The following is a 21,682-nucleotide window of genomic DNA, read 5'->3' as shown; positions in this document are numbered from 1 at the left end:
AACTAGACTATAACTGAAATAGTCCTGATGACTAATGTTAGAATAAAAGTACATTGTATTTTAGTCATAAGACCATGACTAAAACTGAATCCAAATTGGCTGTCAAAATTAACAGTGGTGCACATGATCTGGTATATCATTGTTTTTAAAAAGAAAAAAACTGCATGTACAAACGCCTTTTATTGTATAGTTTTATTATGCCTTAATTAGCAAAATCATTTCATTTTGACATGTTTGCGCTTAGTAGAAGATAAATCAAAGATCGTTTTTTTTAATCTAATCTTTTATTACATCACAAAAATCAAAATGTCTACGCTGTAGGTAAATCACACATGGTGTATTGAGTCACCCTTTTAAGCATGTGAGTAATTGTGCTTATGCTGATGACAGCATCAAGTGTTTACCAGAGGGTGACAGTCACTCGGAAAGGACAATAAAATAGATGAAAGGCTGAAGCCAGGCAACAATGAACTCATTTGGTTTCCAAATGCACCATTTCAACCACTCACAGAGAAAAGCAGGACAACCTGCGCATTTCCATGAATATAGCAGCTTTTTAATTAAAGCTTGGATTGATATGTAGAACACTGTTTCTAATGGAGATCCTAAGATGTTCAGCATGTACGCAGGACACGGATAACCCTGTTAGGAGGGGGAGGGGCTTGTCTTTGAAAGCATGAAACCAAGTCTGAGACCCATGATGCACCAGGTGGCTGATGCCTGGTTCACGGGTCACGTTGAGTTTGATGTTGGCCTTTCGCTGGAGCTCATGGCCCAGTGGCTTCGCTCCGAGGCGTGTCATGTCTCAGAGATCAGGATGAAGCCCAGATGTTTCCTGCTGCTCTGCCAAACTTCATTTTCACTCTGCCAGCCCTGATGGTGGACTAATGTGATCTGACTCCATGAACACAACACAGCAGGTTGTTCCCACTGTGGTTGCTTCATTATACACAACATTGGCGCCAAAGCACGTCATCCCCGTCTGACGCTGATGTTGGCTGTCAGTTATTTATCCTTCTGTTCATTTCTGACAGCTCACAGCGCTGTTCTTTTCAATCACCTGACCTTTGGTCTTCATGAGTATTTTTGTCCCACTTGCTTTTTAAAATCCATTTCTGGCCTTATATGTAACATGGGAATAACTGAATAACTATGAGTTGCCATAGTCGGGGTCCAAAATGAAGTAAATAAACCAATCATAGCAAAATTTGTTGTTTGTTAGACGTCAAGTGATGGGAAGGAGGTTCTTTACCCTTTAAGTTAGGGGTTTGTTATAGTATCGCTAAGACACAGAGGCTATGTTCACACTGCAAGCCTTAAATTAATGCACAATTCAGATTTTTTGCTCAGATCCAATTTTTTTGTTTGGTAGTTCACATTACATTTAAAGTAACCTTATCAGATTTCAGTGTGAGCTGTTTAATGTAATGTAACCTTTATTAATCACCGTAGTGAAATTCTTCTCTGCATTTTACCCAGGTGCGTTTTTGTGGCAGGGGTATAATAGTTTTGATTTTTTTTTTCATTAGTTTTAGTTCTTTTTTGTTTTGACTTTTTTTTTTTTTTAGTTGGTTTTTATTGTAGGTACCAGCAGACTCCTGTGACCCTGAAATAACAGGGACGAGCAGGTCAGAAGATGGATGGATAGTATTTTATTAGTTTTGAAAGCAGATTTGCTAGTTTTTATTAGGTTTTTTTTTTTTTTGTTTTTTTTTTTAACGCTTAGTTTTAGTTTAGCAATGGGCTGTTAAAAGTAGGTGCCCAGGGAGCAAATAGATTGGGGTTAAGGGACATGCTCAACATCCCACAGTGATGAGATTCAAACTGGTGACCCTCCGATTACAAACCCGCTTCTTCCGAACTGACCCGAAAGCGCATTTTCGCGTTTGTCTCAAAGTGTTTGTGCAATCGGTGCAGAGGAGGATGAGGAAACTGAAATAGAGAAACAAATATTTAGTTTTGAAGGTGCTGATATGCTTTTAAACATTCACCAGCTATGTTATCAACCTTCAAGCACGACCGACAGTTAAAACCTTTTTTTTTACTCATGAAAATGCCATATTTACGTTTGTGTTGGTGGTAAACAACTGTTAATGTCAACGTTAGATCAGTGCTTGGGGCAACAAGCGCACGTCAAACACACACAGGGGTCGTGTGCACAAGACCCAGTGGATCTATTTACATAATCCATGTGTCAAAGATAAGGATAATCCAGGTTCTTGTGCAGAAAAAGGTACTGTATCAACAGTGGATGCTTCAACTCACTGCTGCAGCTGTTACTATAAAGTGATGTCAACGTACCAAACGCACGTCAAATCTACTTCGGCCATTCAGATACGTATCGTATTTAGGACCATATATGAAAGTGACCTGAGTTGCATTTGAAAGAATCAGACTGTCTTTAACAGATCGGATACATGTCGCATATGGGCAAAAAGATCAGATCTGGGTCACATTTTCCTGCAATGTGAACGTAGCCTAAAGCCTAAGTTATAACCATTTTTGGGGATTTTAAACCAACGTATTCTCTATTACTTCTAAGCAATCGCCAATACCTATTTTATGTTTATGGCCATACATTAAAATATATCAATAGACAAACACATCATTATTCTCCTTTATGGTGGAAATAAGAGCAAAATATATGTGAGAAAAGTAACAAAGCTGTGTGTCAGTCTGGGTGTAGGTGGGTGTCTGAAGGGCATGTAGGCCAAACGCTAGATCTTTGACAGTTTATGGCTGAAATTTCCATCTCTATCTGTCCCCACTAAGCAGACTGCGTCATGTGTGAGATGCTGACACTGACACGTTGCTGAAAGGAAAAGTAAATAAGCAGAAGACAGACTGAGACGGCTGCTCATTCATGTAGTTACAGCTTAGGGCCTCTGACCCATGTCTCATCTCAAATCAGAAACAAATATTCCGCAGTGACATTTCCTTTCTAAAGGCTTTAAGAAACTGATGGAGGATGTCTGTCATCACACATCAGCAGAAGCTCCTATTGAAGAGAATACGGCCCCGCCCACATCATACTGTAATATGTGAAGTGACCTTTTGAATAAAGATAAAAATAACCCTTTCTTTTAAAGACTGGAAATGATAAAGCCTGCATCATCTGAGGGCATGAAAAAGCCTCCAACCCCACGTACAGTAGTAGTGATGACGGTGATCTGTACAGAATCACGTTCCCTCAGTTTGGAAACCACAGCCTGGCGTATATTCCAGGTTATGAAGACACCATTCCAGGTTCAGCTCATTTCCTGAGCTCCCTGTTTGTCTGTCTCTGGTCACCAGAGTTCCTTGTGATCCTTCAACATTGACTTAACACATCAAACATAAAACAATGCTGTTATTTACATTCAGTCAAACAAAAGTCTGCTTTCTTTACCAGCTTATCTGTTGGAATATTGTTCCCACAAACAAGCCGCTCTGACTTTATACTCTGCTCTTTTTTTATCAGATTGCCATTACATTAGGGTCACTGTAAGGATAACAAGTCAAATAATGATAAGGTTTGCTTGGCACCTTTTAGTGTGAGAATACATTGGGTGTGTTAAAAACAACTAGATCATAATGATGGAATGAATGTGTGATAACACGTTTTAAAGAATCTCATTTTGTCAATAAGTTGAAATAAACACTATTTAGTGCAGTGGTTCCCAACATTTTTTATTAGAATTAGTTTTTGATCATGTTTGAGCTCAGATTTATATTTACTGCTTTTTAGTTGAACTCGATTCACAAAGTGAAAGTATAAACATACAGTTATTTAAGATTGTTTTATTTTTTTTCCTCAACGAATAAGAACTAAAAAACTCAAATATCCATTTCAATTTATCTGCAATGTCAGGCGACCTCATTTAAAGGTCTTATATCATGCTATTTTTCACCCATCTCCATTTGTTTTAAGAACCCCAAAAACATAATATTTGAGGGTTGTTTTTCCTAAACTTGCCTGTTTTCCAGAGTTTTAGCCTCTGAAAAGTCACTTTCTGAGCAACTCTACACAAACAGGCTGATTTGTGGCCTACTTATGCACATTCATGAGTGGGCGTGTCTATAGACGGGACACTGACTTCCTCCTCCCCGCACGGTGATGTACGGCCAGAGGACGGACCGCCCTCCTCCCACCCACTCCGTAGCCGAGCTCATGCTGCTTTCTTAACATGAGACAGAGCTTGTGGGCGGGGCGTTCGCCGGTACATACATAGACTGTAGAAAATACATGCATAGCACTGTGCGAAGGACGCTGAAATGCTCACCATTGTGGGCGTGTCTGTTTACATGTCAATCACGACAGAGAGCTTCCTGGAGGCGCGGCTTCTCCAGTTCAGTGCCGCGTCAAATTTGTCATCAAAGTGGGAACGCGTCATCAAATTGGAGCGAGGTGTTTGGGCTCACCCTGCAGGAAGAAAGGAGAAAATCACCCTCTAACTAACGATTGAGGGAATCAATGAAAAAAAAAAAAACACTTTGGGCATGTGTATGAAGCCCTAATAGCACTTTATGATGTTTAAAGCACAGAAAAGTCAATTTATCGTAACATGGGCCCTTTAAGTTCCAGGCGACCCCACATGGGATCCCGACCCCAAGGTTGAAAAACACTGACTTAGTGGCCCATGAAAAGATTTAATTTCCGGTCATCTCACACCTGGGGTGGGACCAAGACTGACAATTTATTTGTTAATTTTCATCTCTCACTCTCACTGTCTCTCTCTCAAGTACCCCCTGTAGTGCCACCGCATACCCAGGGGTACACGTACCCCCATTTGAGAAATTAGACATTAGTTTGACCAAGACTACACTGCTGTTGATCCCCAGCCTCAACTTTGTTCAATCGGCTGTTTAAGGGACATATTGTGACATATATGACTTTTTGTAAACAGAAAAACCTGACGACTGCTTTTTGTTCCCTGGGATTGGCTCCAGCAACCCTGTGCAGAAAGTATATACTAAAGTATAGTTGACAAGACAAGACTAAGATCAATCCAGGAGTTTCTAATCCTAACCCTACAAAACAAAAAGTGGTCCAAAGAAAAGGAGGATTGTATGTAGTAAAAAAAAAAGTAACTAAAAATAATATAATGCATCTGAAAATAATTAATGTTCCCCCTGTTTGGCAATCACTAATATAGTCTATTGGATTCTTTATAAAACATTTGGTAACACAGGACTCAACACTTTTGGGACTACGAGAAGGAAAAGTCACTTTATTTACCCGTAGATTTAATTAGCAGTGAGTCAGCTTTTTATTTCACGTACAAAACTTAGCATAACAAGTTATACCTGTAATTACAAAATTAAATGTTCCTCAGTAAGCGGATGAATTAAAAAAGAGAGGTAAATGTTTTGTTTTTGAATATTGTCAGAAGTCTCGGTCTGATTCGAGTAAATTAGATCTCTGATATTTCATTTATTCATCCTTTTTAAGAGAAAAAGTTGAATTATCTCATTGTAAACACAATAATATCAATATGACTCTGTTTATATATGCTATGTGTACAGTATATTGTTTTTCATGCCAATTAAAACATGTCAGTCCAGGACAATAATCAAAGGTTCCTATTGTAAAAACTTCCCATAGATCTTTTTTTAAACGTGTCCTCTGACAGTGGCAGTTCTTTCATGTTTTTGTTCCTGTTACTGACGCCTGTCACCAAGTGGCATATGCTGCTTGTTTGCTCTGCCATGAAAGAATTGGAGCTAATTAAAGAGACACCGTCCTGCCCCAGGAAGTGCACGTATGGCAGACCATTCACGGCTCTGATTAGATAGTTGTGCAAACAAGGCTCGGGATCACGGCAAAGACTGGAATTCATTTTATGAAGAGCTCTTCAGGGGACCTTGGATTACTGGAAATCTAAACACTGCTGCTTTCCACTCTAAGCAGATGTTCTAATGACGGCTGTATAGAGAACAAATAGAAAACGAGATACATCTTAAAATGATATGAAATAGATTATGCTTTGAAAACAATTGCAGTTTTCGGGAAAAGTATTTTTTTTTTTAATCTGGCTTTTTTCTGATATTTATACATGTTATTTACTTTTTGCACCTTTCACATGTGCATATAATCAGGATTTTATGCTGTCAAGTATGCATCAACAATATTCCTTTTATTTTAAAACCATGATTAAAGGATGAATCAGACTTTTTAACAATCCACAAATTCACTTGTGTTGTTCTATAAATGTACAAACAGGAAGAAGAAGAAATAGGGGACTGTGTGTTCCTTCCCATCCAATAGCGAGCTACACTTTCCCACAGGGGAATGATGGACAAAATATCTTTGGTCATGTAAATTACTTTTAGTTTAATCCCTAAATCTGTTTGACAACAATTTATTTATTAACAGTTCTGTTTTATGTAAATCAGCAGTCATTTAGATCTATAAGAGAAATTATCTATTTTTAAAAAATAAAGGAAACCCTGAAAAAACACATGCTACATCTCAATGAATGAAATATTCCATTTGAAAATCTTTATTCACTACATTGTGGATCATCATGTTCTCCTGGTATCTCCTCCACAAAAAACCTTCTCCACACAGTGTTCCACCCTGGACAGGGTTGGTGTCAATTATAATAGTAATTGCGTAATTACAACGGTAATTTTACCAATCTTGCTGTCGTAATCGTAGTTTAATTGTACTTGAGTTCAGATATTTGACTTTGTAAATGCCATGAAAATTTTATAAAAATTGTCAATTATAATTTAACGCAAAACTGGGGAACCTTGTTACAGTTCTATGTACACATATGTAGTTAACAATTATTCAACTATGTTTCATATCAAGCTTTACCATATTTTACCATTTACAAAAAAATCAAAGGGTATACTGACACAAAAAAGGCTTAGACGCCTACACTAAAAATATTTACAATTTCATTGATTATGAAGCCTAACAAGGTAACCAATAGATAGGAAATACATTTTATGATAGATATTTGTTTTATTGTGTATTTTAGGACCTGTTTTCATTAGAGGTGCTAACAGAAAGCTAACACAAAAGGACATTTTACTTTTATTAGGTTTTTTATTTCAGGCTCAGTAATTGTGATTAATTGAAATTGAGAATGTAATTTATTTGTAATTGGGAAAAATGCTGGTCATCAAAAATATTGAAACCTATATTTTCATTGATTATGAAGCCTAACAAGAAAACCAATAGATAGGAAAGAGATTAGATGATAGATATTTGTTTTTAGTGTATTTTACAGCTGATTTAGGACTTGTTATCATTAGAGATGTTAATACAAGAGGAAGGTTAACTTTTATTAGGTTAATTATTTCAGGCCTAGTTATTGTAATTGAACTTAAGTAATTGTAATTGACTTTTTGAGGATGAAAAAACATATTGTGATATTGTACCATCATAAACAATGACATGAGCATGAGAAACAGTTGAGAGGTAAAACTTGTCTATGTAGCACGAATCATGTCGTCCCAGACACAGAGTCAGACAGTGGATCAGTGGGTGGTAAAGGACCTAATGCCCCTGTGCCACGGCTCAGATTAGACACAGATCCTGCAGCTGATGCTCAGACAGACAAAGTAAATCCCTCTGATTGAAGTGAACAGAACTGGGACGGACTGAGCAGCTCCAACTAAGTCACTGCACCAAAGAAAGATGGACACAATCCATGAGTTTCAATTTCATTTGTTTAATAAATTCAGCATTATTCAGCAGCAAATTCAAACCACGTGAGAAAAAAAAGAAAAAAAAAAAACCTACTCATGAAGCTCCGTCCCTTTTAATACGACCCATATTGTATAAAACAAGTGTGAGTGACAGAGTGAAGAGGGCAGAGCCTGGTTCAGATTAACTGCATTTTTAACAGTTTTACACGATAACATTATGACTTTGTGTTATGTTACATAACCACTTCTTGTTCAATTACAAGTCATTCAGGTTGATGTGCCAAATGACAGCCTCCAGCATGTTTCTATAGAAATAAATCTTATCATGTTGCTCCAGCAGCTGCTGACAATAGGATCAAAGGCAGCGTTTCACTTTGAACCTGTTTTACATTGAGTCATTCCCACAACTACCGAAATACTGAACGATCAACCAAATCCTTAAAAGTACTGGTGGGTGGCATGATTTACAATGTCTTTAATTTGGCACCAGTTGAGCAATCTGACCAATAAGACCAGTCTGGTCAAAAAGGCATAAATTTGCCTATTAGCATTTTGAATTATTTAAAATGTATTATTTATACATTTTAAGAGTCTGCACCAGTTCGTCATTGTGAAAAGGGAGCTGAGCCAAAAAGCAAAGCTCTCGATTTACAGGTCGGTCTACGTTCCAACCCTCACCTATGGTCATGAACTTTGGGTCATGACCGAAAGAACAAGATCACGGGTACAAGCGGCCGAAATGAGTTTCCTCCGTAGGGTGGCTGGGCTCTCCCTTAGAGAGGGTGAGAAGCTCAGTCATTCGGGAGGGGCTCAAAGTAGAGTCGCTGCTCCTCCGCATCGAGAAGAGCCAGATGAGGTGGCTCGGGCACCTAATTAGGAGGCGTTCAGGGCACGTCCCTCCGGAAGGAGGCCCCGGGGAAGACCCAGGACACGCTGGAGAGACTATGTCTCTCGGCTGGCCTGGGAACATCTCGGGGTCCCCCCGGAAGAGCTGGAGGAAGTGGCCGGGGAGAGGGAAGTCTGGGCCTCCCTACTGAGGATGCTGCCCCCGCGACCCAGAAACGGCTAAGCGGGAGAAGATGGATGGATGGATGGATGGTATTATTTATATTGTCATATTGTTTTTTAAACCATATATTTTTGTTTTACTTTTATCAATCTGATCTATTTATTTGTTTCTACATATTATATAATTTTAATCTTTTCATAACTACCATTATTACTCAGCTTTTAATGTTTAATGTTTTTTAAATGAATAAATGAAATCATAGTCATACTGATGGGGTTTTTTCTTTAATTAAATGTATTAAGCACTGTTTTTCTATGACTTTTTATCACGATGCAAAATTTCATTTTGGTATTGTTATTTTCCTCTAAACTGAAAATCTCCAGGAATCAGTAGAGCAACACTGACTTTGTCTTTAGAAGAAAAATAGACACAAGAAGTTAATTTTATACGTTGGAATAATTTCAGAGAAGGCCAATGATGGGCCAATATATATTCACTTTGAATGTCCTTACTATGCCTTTTTAGTTGTAATGACAATTTATTTTCAATTGTGGTTTTAGTGGAAGTAAACATCTTGTTTATCCCATAATATAACAAAGTGATGATGCAACCACCTGTTTATTAGTAAACATGAGACAAAACAACAACAACGAAGTGACTTTGTTTAGTGCATATGTGATAAACACAGTGATGTTCATAAATGTAGATTCACATCAGGTCTACTAATATTATGCACATTTGATTTATTTTTTGTTGTTTCTTATTATTAAATAAAATAAACTATTCCGGTCATATTTCTTAGTGGCAGTGGAGCAGACATAAATAAAAAAAAAAGCTGTAAATGTTAATTAAGATTCTTCTCTTAATGAAGATTCATTTGTTTTGCAGAATAACGAGGTTTCATTTGACTTTTCATGTATTTCAGTTGAAGTGTGACTGGTCAGCGCTGCTGTCCATCTCTGACTGATCCCACGTTACTGCCCAAGCAGAGGAAGTGCCCCTCACTGCCTCCTTTGTTGTGGAAAGCCTTGGTCCAGATCACGAGTGACACAAGCCAGGACCACCTGAGAAAAAGAGCATGTGCACCAGCCACATGCACCCATGCACACGCCCCCATCAGAGCTGAGAGCCAATGGCTGCAGGGGTGGAGCAGCGTTTTAAAAGTGAGGGTGTTCTGAGGGCAACCGTCAACTCTCAATTTAGTTTATTAAATTAATTTACTAAAACCATGATAAAGCTGTTATTAAGTCAGTGATTCTCAACATGTGGCTCTTTATGTTTTCATTTTAATTATTATTTCCCCAGAAAATCTTTAAAGGCAGAAACTTTGTAACCCCTTTTTACCTTTTTCTTTGGCCATTTTGCAACTTCCTTATTTGTCCCATTTTTGCCCCTTTTCAAAAATGTTTTTGTTTTTTTTCCTTTTTCAATATTTTTGTTCATTTTTTTTCAAGTTTTTTTTTTTACATTTTTACTCTGTTTTAGTTAATTCATTAACCATTCATTTTGCCACTTTTCCTCCAAATAAGCTCCCTTTTGCCCAATAAATACCACTTGTTTCCTTTTTCCCTACATGTTGCTTCTTTCTGTTCTCCATTTTTGCCCTTTTTCACTGTTGTTTGCCACATTTTGCTCATTTAAGCTTTTTTTACCACCTATTTCCTCTTTTTAGTCGCATTTTTTGCCACTCATGACTGCTTTTGCCCCATTTTAATCACTTTTTACTCTTTTCTTGTCACATTCTTGCCACTTTGGGACCATTTTTTGCCAAATGTTACACATTTTTTGTCAGTTTACTTATACTTTGCTCATCACTGTTAAATCTTTGTTTACCTTCTCAGAATGGCGGCTTCGTCAAATGTCTGGCTGTGATTGACTTGATCACCTTTCATTCAATCTAACTGGATCAATACATTTTAAACAGTGAATCCTTCTGTAAAAAGTGATGGGGATGATGTTGCATCCCCCACAGGTGAGACACTCCTGTCTGTCTGACACTGTAAGTAAAGGTGACTGAGGCTTAGAGCACATGTAGGGCTGAGATCTCCCTCATCCTGGCTCTGCTCCGTCCTCTGAAACCTTTTCTCCTGATTGTCTTGATTGAATTACAGTTTAATTTGTGCAAAGCTGAAGAAAGAGAAACACACTGATTAAACCTATAAGTCCAAGACAAGAGGCGGGAAGTGCTTACAGTGCAGAGAGGTGGATTTTCAAGGTGGAAGTCAGATGGACTTCATGTCAATCCTTGTAAACACTGACTTTATCAGCTAATGGACAGCAGTGATTTTAACCTGTGTTTAGAGTACATTTACCATAACGGGTCATATATACTGTATATATACGTATGAACCTTAGATAACACTTGTTTCCAATTTTAACAATCTATGATTTTTTTTTTTTTTTTTTTTAATCTGATTGATCTCACTGAACCTAAGGTGGAGTAAAAGACCCCTTTTTCCTCCCCTGCAGTGGGCGGTGCTGCTCTTTTTGCTCTTTTTCTATTTGCTGCTCATGCTCAGTGTGCTGGCCCCCTCCTGTTTGTCTCAGTCGTTAAATACCAAAGCCCAGTGTTTCCCAAGGCACACAGCCTACTTTGACAGGCCAGGGTTGTTGATTTTTGAAAAATAATTTACCTGAAGATAATTCAATTCAACAGGTTTTGTAGGGAAACACAAAGCAGCTCTTTAACATGTACTCAAACAAACTTGAAGGACCACGAAGAGGAAGGTCGTTCGACTCCATGAACATCGGCTTTGACGAGAAACTACTGAACAACGAGGTAGGAATTTATCAAATAAAAGACAAACTGTATCAAGGGGTGAAAGCAAATAATATGTGCTTTTAATTCCTTCAGGTAAATACCATATTTGCATACACTGGGTTATGATCATGAGGTGAATCATCTTCATAATAAGCCTTTAGTCGTCAGCACAGATTAATCATAAGCTCATGTCTTGCATCATAGTTTGCGACAAAGGTTTAAGAGGGTTAAAGCTTATGCCTTTAAATTAAATGTGAAATTGGTAAATCTGATGCAGTTCCATCTTAAAGCACCTCCAGGACAAGAGGGATTAGATTCATTAATTTGGTTGCGATGTCTTTGTCAAGAAATTGCTTTGCAAAGCTCTACAGGTAGGAAACGTCTGATGAGTAAAAGCTTATTTTCAAAAGCTTTTACTAAAATGTTTTGTTTTGTTTTGTTTTGGGGGATCTTTTTTACAATATTCAGTCCATATCCTATTGAAAGGTAGAGTTTTACAGCCTCAGTATTAAATTTGCTACTGTCTGCTGGAAGAATCTGTCAGATATTAACATATCATTTCTTATTATTAAGGCTGCAGAAAATATTTTTTTTTTCCCACCTGGATAAAAAGATTCTGATTTAAATGTTAATTATCATGTAGCTGGGTGGCACAAACATAATCATTTAATAGCCTGTATAATGCCTTTAATGGAATATTTTATACTTTATTGAAGTGTTGTCCTTTAAGTAAATGCAGGGACAAAGTTTTGCAGAGAATCACTTTTGTTGAATTGTTGACGTGCAGCTTATCGCGGCTTTAAGGCCAGTGAGATCTGAGCACGCAGGGCGCTAATAATAGGCTTCACTGCAGATAAATGAGATTTAAAGCTTTAATGCGATTCCTTGAGACAAAGGCAAGTTCATCTTCGTTAAAACGAGGCGCATCCAGAATGTTTACAGGGATTCTGCCGACACGGGTTCACCGCCTACTGTTCTGTGGCTCTGCCTACAACAACATGATGAAAAAGCAGAACATGGTAGGAACTGTTTGAACTGTTAAGGCTTAATTAAGGCACTCTTATTGTGTCAAATCCACTGATGCATTTTACGCATGAAATAGAAATAGAAATAGAGGGAAGTCTTTTTGTATTGTTTTTAATTGCGCAATGACAACTAAAGTTAAGTAGAGTGGCACAGTTAATCAAAGCAGATTAGATTGCTCAGATTAAATGCTGTGTGTATTATGAAGCCCTACTTCTTCAATCTGATGTGGGATTAGAAGCATTTTCCCCTGTCGTGTGCAGCGCTGTCCAAGGTCCTGAAATGGAGTCCTCTGCCCTAATCCTGCCTTGCTCATGTTTATATCTTATTATGTTCATTACAACGAAAGAGTAAACATCAATATTTGTGGGAAAATACGCAGTCGAACTTCTCGTATGAATCAATTTTATGTAAAACCTGATGTCAAAGTGAAACAGGTCTGTGGGCATCATTAAGTAAGTAAGGAATCTTTATTTATAGAGGTTAAAAACCACAAAGTGCTTTACACAAATTTCAGTATCATCCCGTCTAAAGAGAACACTGACGAACAGTAACAAATATCATGGGAGACAAGAACGGGAAAACCGAGGGTCGCCAAGGGCATAGGAGGCGCCCCGTATTTAGATGAAAAATGGGAAAACAACATAAGGAGAGGTGAGGGGGGAAAAAGCAGATTGTGAACTGAGTTTTCAAAAGGAGAAACAAAGTAAAGAACCAGGAAAAACCTCAGACAAATGAGTAAAATTTAGAAAAATAAGAAGACATATATACATGAGTTCAGTTCCATTTGGAAATAAAGGATTATTGTGGTTTAGTTCACATGAGGGCCATTCAGCAAAATTAGTTTTATATCCCAAGGCCTAAAGATAAAGGAATTGTCCTAAAAAAAACCCTATTAATATGATATTGTTCATATATATTTTTATATCATTTTATTTCAAACATGAACACAACAGCAGTGTTACCCCTGGTAATATAATCTTATAATATAAACCTATTTACACTATAAATATACATGTATATATACATGTATACACACACACGTAATTCATTGATATATATCTATATAATTATACAATTAATGTGATCCACCATACATTCATCTGACAGTGTCCACACATATACAAGTATATACACACCTATTTAAAATTGTATCCCTCTAACACATATGCTTCGAGAAATTGTGTATTTATGTTTAACTTGCTTTAAATTCAGACATTGTTTTATTTCAACACACAAACTCTTCCAACCTTACGACACAAAAAAGCTTTTTTGTTGTTGTTGTTGTTGTTGTCCATGCGTGTCTCAGCTTTTTCAATAAATAGTTTTTGAATATTTTTATGAACTCCAGTAACACATATTAAACCTTCACCATCCAACCATGATACTTTTGAAGTATTTAGCAAAAATTCACACGTTACTGCTTCACAGAAAGGTTATGAGTATATCCTGAGTAAAAAAACTAAAATATCAAAGTATTTTACTATTGAGCTCATACTCATGACGCACACTACGAAATAACACATTTAAAAGTTGCTACAAAAATTTTAATTTTTGGTTTCATGTCAATTAATATGGTGACTAAAATGTAATTTACTGGTGGGGGTCCCTAAAGAAGGGCTTTGTCACTGACCACTCATAAAAAAGAAACCTCTTTGATTTTTCTGCTTCTAGACCTGCAATTTATTGGTTAAAATCCTGCAAATAACTTTAGGCTGTACGTGCCAAGGTTGCTGATTTGGAAGGTCTCAGATATGGGAGTAAAGAGAACAGACTATTGGAATGAGTTCATTAAAAAAAAAAGTGTTCATACACACGTAGAATTGGGACTTTTAAAATGTCACATGTACGTTCTCCCTGGCCCTGAAGGACCATGGCTGCTCGAAAGGACATTTTTGTGTGGATGGGACATGTTTGAATGAAGGTTTTTTTTTTTTTTTTTTTCAGATAAACAAGTCAACGTTTACAAAAATTGAAGAGAACAGTGAGAAAAAGAACACATCAGAGAAAGGAAGAACAACTGTCATCTTCTCTTTGAAAAATGAAGTGGGAGGACTTGTAAAGGCACTCAAACTCTTCCAGGTGAAAACAATGGAAAACAACACATTTTCTCTCTCCGTTGGGATCAACTCAGAGCATTCTAATCACTTTTCATTGTTCTTACTGTTTTCTCGCAGGAAAACCATGTGAATCTCGTTCACATTGAGTCAAGAAAATCCAAAAGACGCAATTCAGAGTTTGAGATTTACGTTGACTGCGACAGCAACCACGAGCAACTGAATGAGATCATCCAGTTGCTTCAGAAACACGTGAACGTGGTGGACATGGAGCCTCCTGATAACTCCTGTCTACCAGAAGAAAGTAAAGGTAAAACATATTGTGTCAGACCAATAGCTAAATCAACAAACTACGTGCTAACACATGATTTATTCATTTATTTATTTTTTTTTAGAAATGTCCAATGTCCCTTGGTTTCCAAAGAAAATTTCCGACCTGGATAATTGTGCAAACCGCGTCCTGATGTACGGCTCTGAGCTGGACGCTGACCATCCGGTACAGAATCAGCTGACACAGCTTCCTGTTAAATGCCAGAAGTCCTTCATTGTAGAACTTATTCATATTCCACTGTTTCCTTCCATCAGGGATTCAAGGACAACGTGTACCGTAAGAGACGGAAGTATTTTGCAGATCTTGCCATGGCTTACAAACAGTAAGATTTGGAATATTTATGAGGATCTATTCTCTTCTTGTAACAACATTCCTGAGTGAATGAACCATCTCTTCCAGTGGAGATCCTATTCCTCGCATTGAATTTACAGAAGAAGAGGTGAAGACGTGGGGCGTTGTGTACAGGGAGCTTAATAAGTTGTATCCCACTCACGCCTGCCGCGAATACTTGAAGAATCTCCCGCTGCTTTCCAAATACTGTGAATGTCGGGAGGACAACATCCCTCAACTGGAGGACGTCTCACGCTTCCTGAGAGGTACGTTTAAAAAAACAACTCATTTCCTTTGCAGTTGAACATTTTTTTTAAAGCCACTCTTTTATTTATAATTTTATTGTTGATTTATTCTTTTTATTGTTTAATGTTTTCTGTTGTTTTCTTTTTAATCATGTAAAGCACATTGAATTGATTTGTGTATGAAATGTGCTAAACAAGAAATGTCTTGTTTTTGTCAGATATACAGTTCTTTATGGCAGTGGTTCTCAAATGGGGGTACGTGTACCCCTGAGGGGTATAATGACACTACAGGGGGTACTTGAGAGAGACATAGAGGGGAACATTAACATTGAAAATATGGGAGGTTTATCATTTTTATTTTTTTTGTTAAAAATTACAATTATACTAAACATTGCCAGCAACTCACGAAACAACAACAAAAACACACAGAATAAGAGAAGACTATTGAATAGTAAAAAGAACTGACAAACCACAACAAATTTCACAAAATAACACAAAAAAGACACTAAGAGAGAAAAATACAACTACCAGACACAGACACACTAAATCAGCAATTCTCAACTGGGGGGTTGGGACCCAAAAGTGGGTCGAGGACCTGTACTAGGTGGGTCGCGAACAGCTTGTCAAAAATAAATAAATAGCCTACTTAATGTCTCTCATTTTAGACTTGTCTTGTATTTTGAAAGACACTTTTCTTTTGACAGACATGCTGTGAAATGCATGTTGCACAGGAAAATACATAGATTTGTGTTTTAAAAAAAGATTATACATGTATGTTTTCAACAGCTATTTTTGAAAAACTAAATTTGGTTGGTTAATTTCTCAAAACAAAAAAGAAAAAAAAAAAAAGGTGGGTCGCGATTTAATGATCGTGGCAAATTGTGAGTCCCAGGGTGAGACCAGTTGAGAACCCCTCCACTAAATGAGAGAAAATCACACAAGATCACTACAACATACACAAAAATGAACAGGGAAAAAAATCACACACAGCGATAGAATAATTTAGATACCAACAAAACACAAAAATGACAACAAAAACACACAAAATAAGAGAAAAACGTATTGAATAAAAAAAGAACAGAAAACAAGAACAAGAAAATACACAAAATTACCCAAAATGATGATTGAAATGATTTTAAATTACTAGAAATTATAAAAACTATAGAAATAAATCTATTCAGGAGCCAATAAATACTGTTTCTTTCCACTTATTTACAAAATGAGATTCTTTAAAATGTGTGTTTTCACTCATTCATTCCATCATTATGATCTATAGTTATTGTTTCATAGGATTCTCAGCAAAATGTTGTAGTCGGACAAAGGGGGGTCTTTGATTCAAAAGTAAGAAGAAAGTGTCTATTTGTACGGTTGCCGTACGGACAACCCCCGGTGCTATTGGTATGTTTAGCGAAGTACAAGTACGTAGCGTTTTAGGGTTAGGGTTAGGTTTAGGGTTAGGTATAATCTTAGTCACGTGACCTAAACTGGCCTAATAGGGGTGCTGCGTACAAATAGAACGTCAGTATATTGATACGGCAACGGTACGAATAGCCACTGCCAAGTAAGAAAAAGGGGGACTAGAGCCTAAAAAGAGAACCACTGCTTTATGGGGTACTCATGCACAATGTTTTTAACTGTGTCCTCAGAGCGCACTGGGTTCACCATCAGGCCTGTGGCTGGTTATTTATCCCCACGGGACTTCCTGGCTGGTTTGGCTTTCCGTGTTTTTCACTGCACTCAGTACGTCCGGCACAGCTCAGACCCCCTGTACACCCCAGAGCCGTGAGTCATATTTGTGGTTATACGTCAGCTTTCGTGGCATTTCAACAAGTAAAAACTACAAGTATTGATATACTGTGTTTTCTCTTCTTAACAAGGGACACATGCCACGAGCTGCTGGGCCACGTACCTCTGCTTGCGGAGCCCAGCTTTGCTCAGTTTTCACAGGAGATTGGTCTGGCTTCACTCGGAGCTTTAGACGACTCGGTTCAGAAACTGGCCACGGTGAGTGTCACAGTCATCAGTGGTATATAGAGTACTGGTATATCTACTCAAGTAGAAGTACTGTTATTTGATTGAAATTGTACTCAAGTACAAGTACAAGCAGGATAATTTTCCACAAAGGCATCTGTATAAAATAAAAGTTTTGTCAAAAAATGTACAGTTCTTGTTCAAATAAAATAACACCCATGAAATCAATTTAAAAATAAATAAATAGGCTTTAAGTATAAATACAACTCTAAAACATGCCAAATATGTCATGTAGGTAACAACATAATATAATATAACATAATAGATAGAAACCACAACCTGAACCATAGAAAGTGGCATTGATTAGAAATGGCATGACTAAGAACATATGGATTATCTCATAATCATAATCAAAAATGCTTTATTTATTCCAGGAGGAAATTACTTACATTACGTTGACGCTCAAGAAATATTACAAATAAGAAGAATAAATGCTAAACAACGAAAGAAAAAAAGAAAAGCACATGTAATTAAGTAAAAGATTGTTAATTAAATAAGGATTAAATACAAGTGCACATATTACACAAGTAAAAAATAAAATAAGATCAATAATAATAATCCCCAAATACACAAATATAATACAGATATTTACAAGATTCGAAGCTGTGATCAATCAAAGATTATGTTTAATGTGCCTTGAAACAGAAATAAAAAAAATGAATCACAAAAAAATAATAATTTACTCAGCAATGGTTGGGTGTAGAAATTTAATTGATTACTTCTTTTAAAACGTACTGAACTACAAGTAAAATTACTGATTTAGAATTATACTTTTAAAAAAACACACAAAAGCAACTCAATTACAGTAACGTGAGTGCTTTTAATCCATTACTTTCACTTCTGCTATTTATCAGGTAAAGGGTTGTGTTTTATTTCCTCCTGTGTAACAGTGCTACTTCTTCACTGTGGAGTTTGGCCTTTGCAAACAAGAAGGACAGCTGCGTGCGTACGGAGCCGGGCTGCTGTCATCCATCAGTGAGCTGAAGGTAAACACATGGTCGCCTGGAGTTTAAATGGGGTCACCTGAAATTTCAGAAAAATTTTAATACATTTTTCCATTGAATTATTTTGAATTACTATTATTTTTTTAATTTAAAACAACACACAATCTTAAACAACTATTTCTATACTTTGACTTTGTGAAACATACTGTAAATCTAGTTAAACTAAAATGCAGTAGAAAAAATTAAAAATGAAAATCTGAGCTCCAACATTGATCAAAAACCATTCTTAGTATCAAAATAGGGTCACGATTGGGAACCACTGCACTAAATACTGTTTCATTCACTTATTTACAAAATTAGATTCTTTGAAATGTGTGTTATCACCCGTCCTTTCTATCATTATGATCTAGAGTTGTTTTTAAATAGTTTTCTAAGCAAAACGTTGTAATGGGACAAAGGGGAGACTTGGATTCAGAAGTTAAAAAAAAAGGGACTAGAGCCAAAAAAGTTTGAGAACCACTGAACTATACAACCCACAATCACCCCATTATAAGAAGTTGTTAGACAAATAGAGCAGTTGCATTTTGAATCTGGGATAACACAAACTATTACATTAGAGCGACATTAAAATTGGGCGTGGTCGGGGAGAGCGATTAACCATTTTAACTTCAAATTAAAGGTGGAAAAGCTATTTCAGGGTTTTAAAAACTAATAATTATTCCTTTGTTTATAATGGAGATGCAAAATATGTTGCATTAAATGAAAAATAATGGCCTTTTTCCATTTCTTTATTTGGTATTTAGGCCTGTAGAAAGTAGATATGGCTGTTGAAGCTCTTTCAAGTCGCAGTACTTTTTTCATACCATATTCACTATGCATTGGCCAGATTAATGTGAATAAACATTGTAAAAGAATGTTTATGAAAATAAAGCAGAGATTTCACCTCCTATTCTTAGAAATGCACAAAGGAACTGTTGAATAAGTAAAACAATATATACCCTTAATTATGTCCTTGTAAATGTGCTGAAAGCCTTGAGGAGAGTATTATTATATCATTTATTTAACCAATAAAAGCCTCATTGAGATTAGAAATCTATTTTTCCTCATAAAGCAGCCCCCTCTGTACTATACATCTCTGCTCATTCTCGTGAAATGTTCTTTCTTTAGTAAATGGTAGTGTGTACTTGTCTTCCAGCATGCTCTCTCTGGTAACGCCAGGATTATGCCTTTTGACCCAAAAGTCACCTCCAAGCAGGAGTGCATCATCACAATGTTCCAGGACGTCTACTTCGTATCAGACAGCTTTGAGGAAGCCAAAGTCAGGATGAGGTGAGTTTCACTGTAAACGTCTGCTCTAGATCATCATTTTACTCATTAAAACTAATATACATACACAGGTTATTCTATTTGACATATCAATGGGCTCTGTCGTAGCATTGATCAGTAACACAGATCTAGAATGCTACAGTAAAGCATGGGTTTCTCCTTTAAAAGTCTGTCAATCTATCTGTTGAAGCGGCGCTGAATTGCACCCTTTTTTAAATATATATATTAATTTAAAAAGGAACAATAAACGTGAAACACACCCTTTTCAATCACTGTACATGTCTTCTCTTAATTGAATATTAATATTAAAAATCTGCAACTATACCTGCTAATTTTCTGCCCATATTTTTATTTTTATTTTTATTTTTAATTATTGTTTTATTCTATATGATTCTATTGTGTTGTTTGCACATTGTGTTTTTTTTGTTTTAAGATTTGTGTTACTGACTAGTAAAGTAGAAATGTCCTTGCACTGAAAAATAATTTCCTATGTCACATAGGAAATTATTATACAAGTCTATGTCACATGTTCAGACCAATAGTGCTTTTTTTGGAACCACAACAAAGGAGGTACTAAAAAATCACCTCCAGGTACCAAAGAGGAGGTACGTTTTCCCAGTGGAAATGGAAAAAAGGAGAGTAGAGCCGATACCGCCAGTGGAAACGCACCATATGTCAAAATGTGACCATCTGTGTGTTAACTGGCGCACAATGTCAGGAGTTAGACATGAAAATAATATATTGACCCATAGGGCCCCCTAGTGGCTGATTACAGAACAGCTATGAGACTCAGCACTAAAATACTTGCCTTTTTTCAAAAGAATTTGGTTTGAATAGTTTAGGCTTGAACCCAGTTTAGTTGGTGACCCCTGTTTCAAACATATTATTATCTATATTTGCAAGTTGTGTTGACTTAACAACTTTTATGTTCTTTCAGAGAATTTGCCAAGACCATCAAACGTCCCTTCACAGTTCGCTACAATCCCTACACTCAGAGCGTGGACGTGTTAAAAGACACCCCCAGCATCAACAGTGTGGTGGAGGAGCTCCGACACGAGCTGGACATTGTGGGTGACGCCCTGAGCCGGCTCAACAAACAGCTGGGTGTCTAATAAACAGCTGGGTTTGTAAACAAACAGCTGGGTGTACAAACAAACAGCTGGGTGTATAAACAAACAGCTCGGTGTCTAATAAACAGCTGGGTTTGTAAACAAACAGCTGGGTGTATAAACAAACAGCTGGGTGTGTAACAAACAGCTGGGTGTATAAACAAACAGCTGGGTGTATAAACAAACAGCTGGGTGTCTAATAAACAGCTGGGTTTGTAAACAAACAGCTGGGTGTGTAACAAACAGCTGGGTGTATAAACAAACAGCTGGGTGTCTAATAAACAGCTGGGTTTGTAAACAAACAGCTGGGTGTATAAACAAACAGCTGGGTGTCTAATAAACAGCTGGGTTTGTAAACAAACAGCTGGGTGTGTAACAAACAGCTGGGTGTATAAACAAACAGCTGGGTGTCTAATAAACAGCTGGGTTTGTAAACAAACAGCTGGGTGTATAAACAAACAGTTGGGTGTCTAATAAACAGCTGGGTGTCTAACACACATCTGGGTCAGTAAAGAACTCCATCAATGCTCATGGTCTCACCTCCAGCCCTGCTGTTTAAACATAGCTCGTACGTATGTGGGCCTTTGTCTGTTTGATGAATGTGATCTGATATTTGCTATTTGTTGTTTCCATTGCATGGAGCCAGGGTTGGGGTCAATTACATTTTTCAGTTACAATTACATTTTCAATTACCCATTTAAATTACAATATTTTTTTTATCCTCAGAAAGTCAATTACATTCACATTCTCAATTACCAAAATGTAAATACTGAGCCTAAAAAATAACCTAATAAAAGTTAACCTTCCTATTGTGTTATCTTTCTGTTAGCATCTCTAATGATAACAGGTCCTAAATCAGCTGTAAAATACGCTAA

The 21,682-nt window shown here is 36.9% G+C and overlaps 1 protein-coding gene across 1 annotated transcript; it reads left to right on the top strand.

Moving 5' to 3' along the window:
- The first annotated feature begins 11,243 nt into the window (after window positions 1-11,243).
- tph1a (tryptophan hydroxylase 1 (tryptophan 5-monooxygenase) a) lies at window positions 11,244-21,682 on the top strand. The gene is made up of 11 exons (XM_028448820.1): window positions 11,244-11,429; window positions 14,382-14,516; window positions 14,612-14,801; window positions 14,887-14,987; window positions 15,077-15,144; window positions 15,222-15,418; window positions 17,044-17,179; window positions 17,275-17,401; window positions 18,319-18,414; window positions 19,568-19,701; window positions 20,636-21,682. The coding sequence occupies exons 1-11, from the start codon at window positions 11,340-11,342 to the stop codon at window positions 20,808-20,810; spliced, it is 1,449 nt and encodes a 482-aa protein (XP_028304621.1). The 5' UTR covers window positions 11,244-11,339; the 3' UTR covers window positions 20,811-21,682.

Source organism: Gouania willdenowi, chromosome 6 (genome assembly GCF_900634775.1).
Source record: "Gouania willdenowi chromosome 6, fGouWil2.1, whole genome shotgun sequence".
Taxonomy (NCBI): Eukaryota; Metazoa; Chordata; class Actinopteri; order Blenniiformes; family Gobiesocidae; genus Gouania; species Gouania willdenowi.
This window is presented reverse-complemented; position numbering and strand designations above follow the sequence as displayed.

Bases quoted from the DNA above. Each gene is read 5' to 3' on its own strand.
- tph1a (XM_028448820.1), top strand. From the start codon at position 11,340: ATGTACTCAAACAAACTTGAAGGACCACGAAGAGGAAGGTCGTTCGAC. The intron at 14,517-14,611 runs GTGAAAACAATG...GTTTTCTCGCAG, and splicing joins AGGCACTCAAACTCTTCCAG to GAAAACCATGTGAATCTCGT. The intron at 19,702-20,635 runs GTGAGTTTCACT...ATGTTCTTTCAG, and splicing joins GAAGCCAAAGTCAGGATGAG to AGAATTTGCCAAGACCATCA.